Here is a 12,676-nt window from a genome sequence, read left to right on the forward strand (position 1 = left end):
TGAAAGGAATTATACCGTAACATATATGTGTGTGTTCCATGCTTTGTGTGTTCCTTGTGTTACTTTATGTAATCAACACGTTCAAATGCTGGAGGTAAAATGGAGCTTAAAACTTCACAACACATTAAGGAAAAAGAATATTTTCATGTTTGTTTATCAGTTCATATTCTAATATATTAAATTTGGATATGTAGCAATACCTAAGCTTGGTAAAGACTTTATAAAAGAAAAAAAATATTTGAGCAATACAGTGGTTCTCTTAAACTGCCATGATTATATTTTATTAAATAAACGTAAAGTGATATCTAACTGGCAGTGTTACAGCACCTGCAATTGACATTTCATTCTTAGAATTAAAACTATATTCATTAAATGCTTTCTGGCATTTAAAGTACTTTATGTATCTTATTCTTTTATCATCTATATTTTCAGACTAAATGATAACCTACAAATATATCAGATCAGTCGTACGTAAAATGACACACCAGTTTAAGTAAATGTACCCAGAAAAGACTGATGCAGAGTTGCAGTAACTTTGTATGTTTAAGATATAATATATTTGCAGCATAACAGTACTGCTGCCAGTGAGAGAATGACTATAGGCATTTACTTTGCTGGCAGTTCTGAAAATATTCCAGCATAAGTTTTTCTGAATAAGACTTTGCCTGGTGGCTTTTACTACATCATATGAAACATTGGTTTCCTCAGAAGACATGTTTACAGGTGGAATGTGATCTTATTTTCACTGATTTAAGAGCAAGTCTCCTTTAATCTTCCATGGGGAAAAGGAGTAGGAGAATCCTACCAAGGCAGGATCTATTATCTAAGCAAATACCAGCATTTCTTTTACTAGGAGGAGAATAAGTACTTAAAAATCTTTATGCATCTTTATAGACTTATCTACTAAAGTGTTTGTAGGCAAATTGCAATGCTCTCTTAAAATGCAAACTTTTTTATATATTCAATTTATACTTTTAATTACAGTATTCAAAGTCAGTTACTATTAAAGGAGGGATATTGTCAGCCTGAGTTGTTATGGTCTGTCTTGCATATTCATTCTTAAGAAACAGAGCAATATTTTTTTCTTCAGTTTTAGGTATTGAGCCACTCCAGTATGTTTTTATTATGAAGTTTACACTGGTTGATGGAACAGGAGCACTAAATGCATACCTTTTTGATTACGTAAGTAAATCTAGGTAAAGGTAGACTATACAGATTATGTGGGTTTGGATTTTATTTGTTTTTGAAATAGCAAATGTAGGTACAGAAATATTCATTCTATGTTACCTGCAGTGTTTTGCAGGGACAGCTACAAGTGCTGTACTGTTATTAATACGTCCATTAATGAAGATGCACAGAATGTAATTTTTCAATAAAATATCAGAGTATAGAATATCAAAGCATAAAGACAAAACTCAAGTTTGTAGATAGATTATTTGGTATTTCAATAGACTCTTATACATTTCCATGGCTGAATTTCTCTTTTATTGGCAATGTTAAATTATGCGGCCTGAATGCTGTGTGAATGAGAGTGTTTCAGGATTTATCCAGATAACTTATGGATTAGCTCAAAGTCTTGTTACCTGTTTTTTTAACTCTCAGTAGAATCTATGCATTCAGTAATTCTTGATTTCTGTTTCATATGACCATGAGGTAGAAGAGGACTTCCTTCCCCTGAACCTAGGCAGGACTCAGCTATAGCTGTACAGATGTTTGTCTGGGATTCCTGAAGCAGTTTATTCAACTAGTTTGCTAAACTTAGAATTAACCTATCTTCAGTTTTCTCTGAAGCAACTCAAGACCATTCCTGCTACCTGAGACACTGAAGAACAGATGGGTTTCCTGTCGCTACACGCTGTATAATGATTTTACCTTCTGAAGGCTAAAAAAACACCATTCATTCTCCCTTCTTCCATACAAGTCTTTTTTAAGATCAGAGGATTTTTCTTCCATATCAGAGTTCTTTGAAAACTCTGACCATCCTCACTGTTGTTCTTCTGGATTCTTCCCATGTGGCTCACATCTTCCTTGAAGTGCTAAAACAGTATGCTAGAATGACATTGCCAGATAATGCACCTATCTCTATAGACCAGTAAGGTGATCACTTAATTTCTCGCTTACTGATTCATGGTATAATCCCTCATCTCTGAGTAGAACGATGTCTTTAAGAAATTATTCCTCATTCTTTGTTTGAGCAGTTGATTTGGCTTGATTAAAAGCAGTATTTTATACATGTATCTGGTGGCAAGCGTGGGGACGTGGTGGGGTTTTTTTAGCTCTCAAGTCTGACAAAAATTAATTCTAATTCTTTACTCTTGTATATTTGCAGTTCCCCCAGCTTGGTTTTGTCTGTAAACATAGTGGGCCTATTGGCTGTTCCATAAAGCCTGTCACTGTTGAAAATTCTCAAAATCACCAGACTTAGGACAATCCCCTGCAGAACCCACTTTGGACATCTCCCATTTTGACAGTAAACTCCTGATCACTCTTCAGGATTTTTTTTTTATTTCTTTCCTTTTTACTCTAATTCATAAGCTTTATTATTAGATCAGAAGTTTGATGCACAATGATGGTTTGAGTTACAATTTTTTGTGATGCTCAAGGTGGACGATTTTGACTGGCAAGAACTGGTTATTGCTTCCTACATCTCCAGTTTAGAGCTGAAGACTTTTTTGGTTTGTTTTTTACACATACGCGTTTTAGTTATTACCCTAAATGAGAAGAACTTGGTAAAGATGACAATTATAATCTAAAACGGATTAGTATTACATTCTGTAAGTGCATTTGTGTGTTTTCGTATTCCGGCAATTCATAGCTGGGAATATGAGGATCTCACAGTACACATTTGGAGTAATCGATCTACCCAAGCAGAAAAAATTCAGTGTAGTGGCATTTCAGAGTTACAACTTTGTCCGAAATAGGACAGAGAAACAATTTAGTGGGATTTTTTTCCCCCACAGCAATACCATTTAATGTGTATATATCTGCATATTTTCCACCATTGTACTAAATTACTTTGAATGGGACTTTGAAGGGAATACTCCTCCTTGTTTAATTTTAAGACTGTAAGCAAAAATAATATTGGGAAAAAATTGTGTTTTCTTAAAATACACAGTGTATTAGCAGCAAAGGAGGTCAAAGAACGCAATCCCCATTTCAGCTAGTCATCTTTTCCTTCTACTGTCCTTTTTCCTTTTTCTGTCGAGAAACTAAACTGCAAAAAGCAAGGTGGGGGAAAAGATTTTAAAACATCTCGATGCAGAATTCCAAAAATCTCTACTTCAGGCTAGCTCAGATTCTTATCAGATACTACTCAGTACTACAGCTTAGCTGCAGGAAAAAAAGCACACTTTCTTCTGAAGTGCCAGCTGCTAGCGTTCCTGCTGGTGGTACTTCAAAGACAAGCCCATACCTTCCAAGCCTAAACTCGGGTCCTTCAGCACCACCTGAGAAGGGCTACTTTGAAGTGCAACTTTACACTAGCTTCCAGTCGCACTTCTGTAGGAACGCTCTCAGTTCTTTTCTTTCCTCTCTTCTTTATAGGAAAAGTAATTGAAGGAAAAAAAAAAAAAAAAAAAAAACAAACAGAAAAGTTTTATAGTCAGAAGAAGAATTGGAAGAGTGAGAGGAAAAAGTAGTTATCTGTGCTGAATGTTCTGCTGGATTATCCTCTAACTTCTGATCATTTCCGTTAAACGTGTCATACAAAAATTATACAAAGGCAGATTATTCTGTATTTGTATCTTTTAACAAAAAGAAGAAATTGCCATCAGAAACCTTAGCTCACTTTCAGAAGGTAGAAGATGAGCCTTTAGAGATACAAGATCAGGTAACAAACTTGGAAAGAATAAAATGGGAGTTTTGTCAGCCATGCTTACTGTATATGGTTTAAAAATATGCAGAAATATGCAGTTTATTTAACGTTTCAGTGTTCTATTCTTTATTTTACACCTCCATTTAGAAACGTATCCACAGTATAAGCCTTTTTCCATAGTTTCCAAAACTATCAAAAAATGAAACTCAAACTAAGGTAGTTCCACTTGTACGAACCCAGGTTGCAGTGCCCCCTTGTTTTCACGTGACTTTGCTCCTCTCAAAACGTTCTGCTCACTGCAGTGAGGGACTGTTGAGAAGGACTGACCATCCTCTCCGTCCATAACATTATGGAGGTTTATGAGGAATATCTGCTGGTTATATATGCAGGCCTATATGTGTGCTTTCTGGGTGGCTGTAGTCCCTGAATACTCAGGGGTACTGAAATACAGACTACTAATATTTTTAGAATGTTGGGTTTTTTTCTGTATCTGAACAGTTTTAGAAATAAAACTGTTCTTCTATTGTGTTACCTATCTGAATAATTTTAGGTTCCTTAAAAAGAACAGGCGGTCACGGTTCTGGCTAATGATTTCTTACCCCTCTTCCAACACCTCATACCTTTTTGTTCTCTTCCAGGAGAAGTTTTTCCAAATTCCTGCCTCTGAAATCTTAACTAATAATTTTCTTCAGCAAAAGATGCAGATGACCATGAATACGCTCTGTCCTCCAGGAAGAAAATTAGGTCAGCTTGCCATTATTTTAAAAGGGGGATGGGAAGGGAATGGGTATTTCAATCTGCTATTGCATATGCAACGTCTTAGAATTCAACTTATGCATGGGCAAAACTAAAACCAGAGAAATGCAGGAGTCTGTAAGGAGCGTTCCAATTAATTTGTTTTGATATATTTCTTTAATAGTAGAACTCCCTTTTGAGAAAGAAAAGTAATGGTTCGGTAAATTCTCATGTAGCGTGCAGTCATGTGTGAATACAGTCGTGTCTACACAGGCGGTAACGTGTCATTTGTACTCATATGGAAGTTAACCAGAACACCCTTTTACTGAACGTCACAGCACGTTAGGGAAAACTGAAAGGGAATTCAGCATATGGCATGTGCTTTGGGTGAGACTCTCCTTTGGAATGCACGTGCTGATTCAGAGCATCCCTTGCTATAGAAAAACCTTAATCCAAATCCAGTCACAGAGGGGTTTGTGCAGTATTTCTGTTGGGACAGAAAGTAGCTCTGTCCAAATGTCCAATGTAGCTATATATCTCTGCCGCAGCTCCGACCTCTGGAGCGTACTCCCTCAAAGTACACTGCTGTCAGTGACCACCTCAACCACGCTGGAGTCTTTACAAAAAGTGGCCCTATTGTAAAGGGTGTAAAGGATGTTCTCTTTGAGACCAATGAAATTGTCTCGTTGAGACACATGGGGATGAGCTTTTATTATTGGAAAGTCTTTATATGCGCTATACTGTGGTACAGCTACTGGTACCAAGTATTTTGCGGGGTTGCTGGGGCCAGGGGGAGGCTTAGAAGTTTGTCACTGAACACCATTTCAAATGGTATGGGAAATTTTAAGATACAAATTGGAATTTAAATATTAGTAATTCATTTTTCTCCCTATTAACTGTTGTACACGTTTAGATATCCTAGTTAAGATCCTGCTCAAGTTATACTTCTCTCCTATGAAAGTTAGAAATGAGTATTAAACAATAATTTGGGTTTTGTTTGTAGATGACTTGCCATGGCTGGAATGCTTCATCAAGTCCTATAATGTCAGAGATGCGACGAAACATCAAGTTTATTACCAAATTTTTGACACTACAGTTGCTGAAGATGTTGTATAGTGATACGTTGCTAATAGGAAGTAATCCAGTAAGAACCACTTTTGAGGGGTTTGGGGATCAGAGGCTATATAAAAAATTCTTTGCTCCTTTCTTAGGAATTCAACCTGTGTATATGAAGTTTGAGTTTGTATATTAACGTGAATGGGAATTATGCTTTAACGTACTTACTACTTTCCTGGCGTACAGCCTTGTGGTCTGAGTACAAGTAGAAGTGCTCACTGGAGGCTGCTTGGCTCAGGCTGATGGCAGCAATCTAGTATCTGTCTGTCCTCCAAAAAGGCGGCAGTGATGAGGTTGCTTTAAACTGGTGAGTTTTACTTAGAAATCCAGTCAGAATGATGCTGCATTGTTCACTTCTGTATTAAAATAACTGATGTCAGCAGAGATGGGGAAAAGGAGCTCTTCAGTAAACTCTGTCACACTACTTATGTAGCATAGCTTGCTGTTCTCAGTGAGCCAGTTTGACAGAGAGTTGTCCATTTTTAGAGAATTCTTTGATTTTGCACTGATATGTACATGTAGACAGCTCTTCCTGTTATTCCTGCTAAGGTAACTGTTATTTGTACCAGTTGCTATAGATTTTGATGGACTTATGAATCTGACCATGTAACAACTGTCACTGAAATTAAAGTCAAGCCATGAAAGTAAAGTAGTGTAAAATTGTAAAATTAATATTGACATTTGGTAGATCATAATGATTTTTAAGGTGGCCCTATTGGGTACCAAAGTTGTTAGCGTGCTTATTAGCTGGGTCTGTTTTCAAAGGCTTTCACATATCTGGCTAAATTACTGTCAGATTACTCTGCCCTCATCTGCCTTTTCTATCTTACATAATCTGATTGTATGACTAAATTTAGAGATACGGAACTGAGCTAGTGATATCATGGCTTGAAAATACTGCTGGACTGGAAAAATTACTCAGTGGTTTTACTTTCCATTCAGAAGTCCATAGGACAAATTCAGGACATGTTTCTCCAATGATAGTTAATGCAGAAATTCCTGTCAAATCAAATGCTTTCCATCAAAGCAAAATTACTTAATATCTACAACAGCTGGTTTTTAAGGGAGTTCAGAAGCAAGATGGAATACTTGCAAGTAGATTGTTATTTTGATTGTAGATGGCATTTTATTCTTCAATTTTTCAAGGCTGCATAGCACATTATGCAATTTGTCATTTAAAATTTCATCTAAATATCTTCTGATAATTTTCTGGTGCTCTAAAAAATTATACTGGGTTTATATGTCATAAACCAGGAAATTATGTTATGTATTGATTGGTGTATAGGAAGAACCAGTATTAAAAGTGATTTGTGGATATTTCCTTTAAGAAGTAGGAAAAAAAACCAACTTTGGAATTGAACGAGCAGTTTACCAAAGAGCAGTGCTGGCTTATGGAAGCGTGCCTGAATCTGTGCATAAACACATAAGCGAAAAATAGTTATAACAAGTTATTAAGTGGATATTATAAAATTTTAGACAGTGGCCATATCCAAATGATTACAGAAGTTAGGGGTTAAGTTGAAGGCAATCTTTTTCACTTTTCTTGTATATAGTGTATGAAAACAATGGAAGGAAATGTTTTTATTTTTAGATTTTTGTAACAACTCTGATAGATGTTGATTTTTTTCTAATGGGTAAAGTAATAAATAAGAATATGTTTTGAACTTTGGTGTAAACTAAATCAATTTCACCACATCCCTTGTCTGAGATCCCTGCCAGAAAACTCTGCATATACATCACTTGATTATTTTTTTTACTGTTGGATATTGTATTAAAATGTTTAATAAGGTTTTTTCCAAATGTTGAAGTTTTCTTGTACTTGACTTCTCATTCCTTGTTTGCAAGACTCTGAAAACTTTGTCATCGGTAGCCTTCATCTAAGAAAATGCTTCAAATGAATGTTTGTATAGTTCGTTAGATTGAAATATACATGTTTAATTCTCTTTCTAAATATAACTCATAGAAATAATTTTAATTGGTAATGAAAAATTATGTATTTGACAATTCTAAAGATCACTGTATAGAAAGGAATTGGTGCACATACAGCTGAAAATGTTTTTGTCTCATTGGTAGCCTTTATATGGAGCAATGGAAGTCCCTGAGATGGGACTCTGACCTTTAATTACTCATCCTTATCAACGCTGAGGCCCATGAATAGCTGACTGATGGATGGAAATGCTGAGATTGCTGTGTCCTGAACTTACAGCACTGACCGACTCCGGTTTCTGAAAGCTGAGTATCTCAAGCAGCAATGACTGTTAGCCGTTACCAGCAACCTTCTTAAATAGAAACAAAAGTCACCTTTGCCTTGGTCAGTTTCTTAACCAGATATGTGATTTAAATTTCTAAAACATTAATAAAAGGTCAAATGTCTATTTTAATAGTTTACAAAAACTACTGAATTAGATTATAATGTATTTAAAGACATTCAAAAGTTGAATGAGTAGTAGTAGATCAGTGTAACATTGGTACGCTCAAGACCAATGAAAACTCCGGGTATGTCTTCCTGGTGTCTCATCTTCTTCCTCCATCCACATGCGTCCCAGCATACTGGGTAGATGCATCAAAACATCAGCGTGTTATTAGAAATGTGGGCTGAATGGCAAATATGCATGAAATGTGAAGTATATAGCACACAGCAACATCACCACAGGCAAAGGCAAAGAATATGTGATTGTAAAGGAGCTGGGAGGGAAAATGCAAAAAGCTATAAAAGAATAAGGGAACATGAGCCCATCCCCACCTCCAGTTACACAGGTGAGTACAGAAAAGTGGTAAAATTGTAATTAAAAAAGATTAATGCTCATTTTCTGAAAGAATAATGAACAACAGAAAGTAAAATAAATGTGGAATAGTATTTTCAGGAATGCCTATGTGATTGGGCTACTTGAAGCCCTTAAGGGGTTTTAAACACAATTGGAAATCTCTCTAAAGTCAGTTGAATGTAAGCTGTTGGATGCCCCACTCTTGATACTCCAATTGGAAAGACAGAATGTAAATAATGTATATTGCTGAAACATGGAGGCATTCCTGGTAGATGACCTGCTGTTCAGCAGTGATTGAACTTTCTCGTCAGCTTTTGCTGTTACGGGATCCAGAGATTTACAGACAAGACTTTTGAAATGCTTTGCTTAGTGCTAATCCTTTGGCTACTGAGCAGCGGGAAGTGGGATTGCAAAAGACAGTAGAGCCCACAGGCTAACAAGCTCAGGTTTGCAACAGAAGGAAGAGAGTTTATTGTGTTAACGGGGATGAGGGCTTAGCTCTTCAATAGCACAATGTTTTACGTCACAAGAATTTATTCCCGTTGGGTCACTTTTTGGCCAAAACCATTGCATTAATAGGGGAAACTGGCAGGAGTTGGGGCACTGCAATAAGGGGCAAGGCCAAATACTGAAATGGAGTTGTGAAAAAAAATTAAGCCAATATATATGTTCGAGTTCTTCAGATGAAATGGGAGCACTGCAGAAATTTTTTTTCAGTGGAGGAGAGAAAAAATTTCAGATAAGAATTTACTTCAAATAAGCATTATTCCAAGTGTACTGCACAGTGAATATTAGGAATTGGAAACAAGGAAATTCAGCAGAGGATGAGAAGGAAAAAACAGTTTCAGAGGACAGTAGCAAAGGCAAGAAGTGATACTGTCGAGTCTTTATGAGACAGTTTGCTGCAGCTCCTATTCACCGAATTTGCTATACATGGAGTTCCCAGGAAGATCTGTGGTTTGTGGAAGCATCCATCTGATGCAGGATTACCAGATTCAAAGTGCTTGAAAAATGTAAAGCAGAATTATGCTATAATTAATGAGTTCATATTTTTGGTAAATCTATGAATGGACTTCACCCCAGAACAGTGCTACAATGTGTTTTTCCTTCTTCTTTTCTGCTGCAACAGATATATGCATACAGGGGTACCTCCGTAAAACCGTTACCATTTGTCTGCATACACCGAGCAAATCGAAAGTCTAGGAATAAATCTACATTTAGTATATACGCAAAAGCTTTGAGCATAAATTTGTTCTGTACCTTCTCCCGTGTGTGTACAGCCTGCGGACTATCACCATGGTAAAAAAAAAAACAAACAAACAAACAAAAAAACAACAACAAAAAAAAAACAAACAAACCCAACAGTTTTGTGAAGTACAAGCTACAACTTTATAATTGAGTCCATATTTAACTGTAATTTTAAGACTGCCTATCAAGTAGCTTCGAATTATGGAGGTGTTACTTCGCAGAAATGAATTCTCTGAATGATGGTATTTGTCCTGGTTTGAAGTAAAACAGGACCAGTTTAGAAATGCTGCTTGAATTTTGTGAGTAAAAGAGCAGCAAAACGGAACACTGAAGTCTGCTGGTCAAGCAGATTTAAGTATAGACTTTGTTCCTTTCTTCTTCTGTCTACAAATGACCCCTTAAGCAACGCAAAGCCCCTCTGAAGCTATGTTTCAAATGACAAATATGATCAGTCACAGGCAGGGTGTGCATTACCAGAGGGGCTTTATTATTTCTAACAGGGGGGAGGGTAAGGAGCTTGCACCAGACCGCAGCATTTAATGCTATTATTCTGGCATACATTCATATGATGCTCCCTCTTGAAGGATACTCTTTGCCTACCACCATTTACTATGCTAAAGGTGCAAAATCCCATGAAAAACAGGAGCAGTTGCAGTGATTAAGTTTGACATAAACCCACAGTATAAAGAGATGTCATGCTGCCCTCCGGTTTCTCATCATGCATAGGTACCCTGGCACATATGGTGATGTGCGTAAGGTTGTACTGCTCATAAAGCTACAGTTGTCTTAAAGGGAGACAACTACTTTAGGCTTCCACTGTTTGCTGTGTTTTGTCAAGGGTAAACCAACTAGCGTTAAAAGTAAGGAGAAAGGGGAGGAATTGCTTTTCCCCTACAGGTCAGTCAATGCAATTTAGCAAGTGCTGCTGCTTGAGTCCTTCTTGCAAGAAAAAAACAAACAAACAAAAAAAAACAAACCAGCAGAAAAGAAAGCTTGAAAAGCTTCGTTTGAAAGGAGGGGGAAAGTCAGAAGTTATACATGAAAGGACAGGAGTGAATATCTAACAGTGCACTGCTAAAAATCAGATGTTGTAACTTGAAAATCTTGATGTAAATCTGTTGACTATGATGTATATGATTTGATAATTAATAGCCTTTTGAATGTTATTCCAATCTGTACATAAGTGATTAATCAGTCTGCTAATTCATAATTATGTTTCTAAACAAGTTTAATTCCTCTGGATCCAGTTACTGGAAATAATTTCTGTCTGAACTGAGAGAGGTCAGTCTGTTCTTCCTTTAAAAACTGAATGTGTGAAAAACAAAAAAAAACCCCGAACCTTGGCAAAATTACAATATTCATCGTTAGCTAGATGCTTTCTTGCACTTCAAGTGCCAGGGCCTGCTCACATCAGATCGCATTTTCTGGCAAGGACTATCTTACACAATGGTACCTCGTAAGCGTACTTTTTCACAGCAAGCTTACCAAGGCACTGTCAAAACAGCAGGAGTTTTTCAAAGCTCATTTAGGTCTTCTGTAAGGCCTGGAAAAATGTGGATGTCTCTGGCCTACTTTTCAATCTGGGTAAAGAGGTGGCTGATCGGATGTGATGGGGCAGGGAATTCTTCACTCATTTCTTAGTGGCTGTGGCTGTGGCAAAGGTAATCAAGCCTCATTTTAAATATTGAGGTCATTGGCTAATATGTGTCAGGAAAGCATAGAGGTGTACCAAATACTCCTGTCAAGAGCACAGGCAGCAAAGCAAATCAGAATTGGAAATCAATTGCAATTGAAACTGACACAAGGAAAAATGTGACAGTGATACATATATTCCGCTTTTGGTAATTCAGCTTTGGTAGAGAATTCTGGTCTGAAACTTAAACCAATGAATAAATAAAAAAATCTGATGAAAAGTGTAATGAAACTGCTTGCTCAATTAGAGCAGAGACCTCAGAAAAAGGCCTATATTGAAAAGTGCTTTTTTCCTTACCGAAGATCACCTTGTCTTCCTTGAGCATTTCATTCTTTAGGCATTTCTTCTCATAGTCGGTATACGTAGGTTCCCAATGCAGTCCATCCAACCCCGGGATTTTCCATCTTATTTTATTGGAACTGAAGTCTAACCAGCTATGTCAGCATAGAAACACCATCGCTTGGAGACTGTCATTGCTTTGGGATCTAGCAGGCTGTCCTGAACGTATCAGGTAATAAGAAATGTCACTAATATTCATTAACAACTGTTCTACGCAGGCTTTTCTATCTGGAGTGAGGCGTCTGGAAGAGTATTGTACGAGGAGTTGGAGATCTGTGTGCTTGCTGCCGTCTCATGTATACAGGTGCACTCTGAAGAGCCTGGGAGTGCTCACCAACAGTAATCCATGATTACTCACGTGTACGCCTCTTCACCAGGGATATAATGCAACTGCTTTACACAATAGCATAATTAATCAAGGTGCATAAGTAACCAATTTGCATGTATTCAATATATATTCAATCATAAGTATAGTGCCCTTGTGCACTTCAGTTAATATATGCACCTCTTTCGGAACCATACCTTGGTTGAGATAAGAGTATTAGAGCGCACTGTCCAAGGGACTTGTCAAAGCTGAGTCCCAATTCCAGATTTGACAGCTGTCAGTGGCCGGTGAGTCTCCACTGAAGAGTGCCAGTGAACAGAGCTGGCAAACCCCACCATGGACCAGAATGCCATGCAGCATGTCGTGACCCACAAGGAGAGGCTCGTATGATTCTGCAATAGCTGCGCTTCCCAGCTTCAAGAGGGACGTTTGATTGCTGTCACCTTTTCTTTAATTTCCATTCTTAATGAGCCATCTAACCTGCTTCGAGTGTCGGTGCCTTTCGTACTGAGATCCCAAAAGAACTGGCACCTTCCTCAGAGCAAAACGGTATTGCTTCTCCTAGAACATAGCAGTACCCCCCTGTTTTTCTTCAAATTCATTCACAAAGGTTGAATGTCAAAGAATGCAACAGTTGGTCT

General features: G+C 37.3%; 1 protein-coding gene across 1 annotated transcript in view; it reads left to right on the forward strand.

The window, feature by feature from the left end:
- The window catches only part of POT1 (protection of telomeres 1), a 70,008-nt gene extending 61,976 nt beyond the window's left edge, over window positions 1–8,032 (forward strand). The window contains 3 exon segments of the mRNA XM_082497116.1: window positions 1,091–1,182; window positions 4,453–4,558; window positions 5,553–8,032. Coding sequence (XP_082353242.1) covers window positions 1,091–1,182; window positions 4,453–4,558; window positions 5,553–5,665 — 311 coding nt within the window. The 3' untranslated portion in view covers window positions 5,666–8,032.
- Window positions 8,033–12,676: the final 4,644 nt, after the last annotated feature.

Source organism: Vanellus vanellus (genome assembly GCF_965231255.1).
Source record: "Vanellus vanellus genome assembly, chromosome: 1".
In the NCBI taxonomy this organism is placed as follows: Eukaryota; Metazoa; Chordata; class Aves; order Charadriiformes; family Charadriidae; genus Vanellus; species Vanellus vanellus.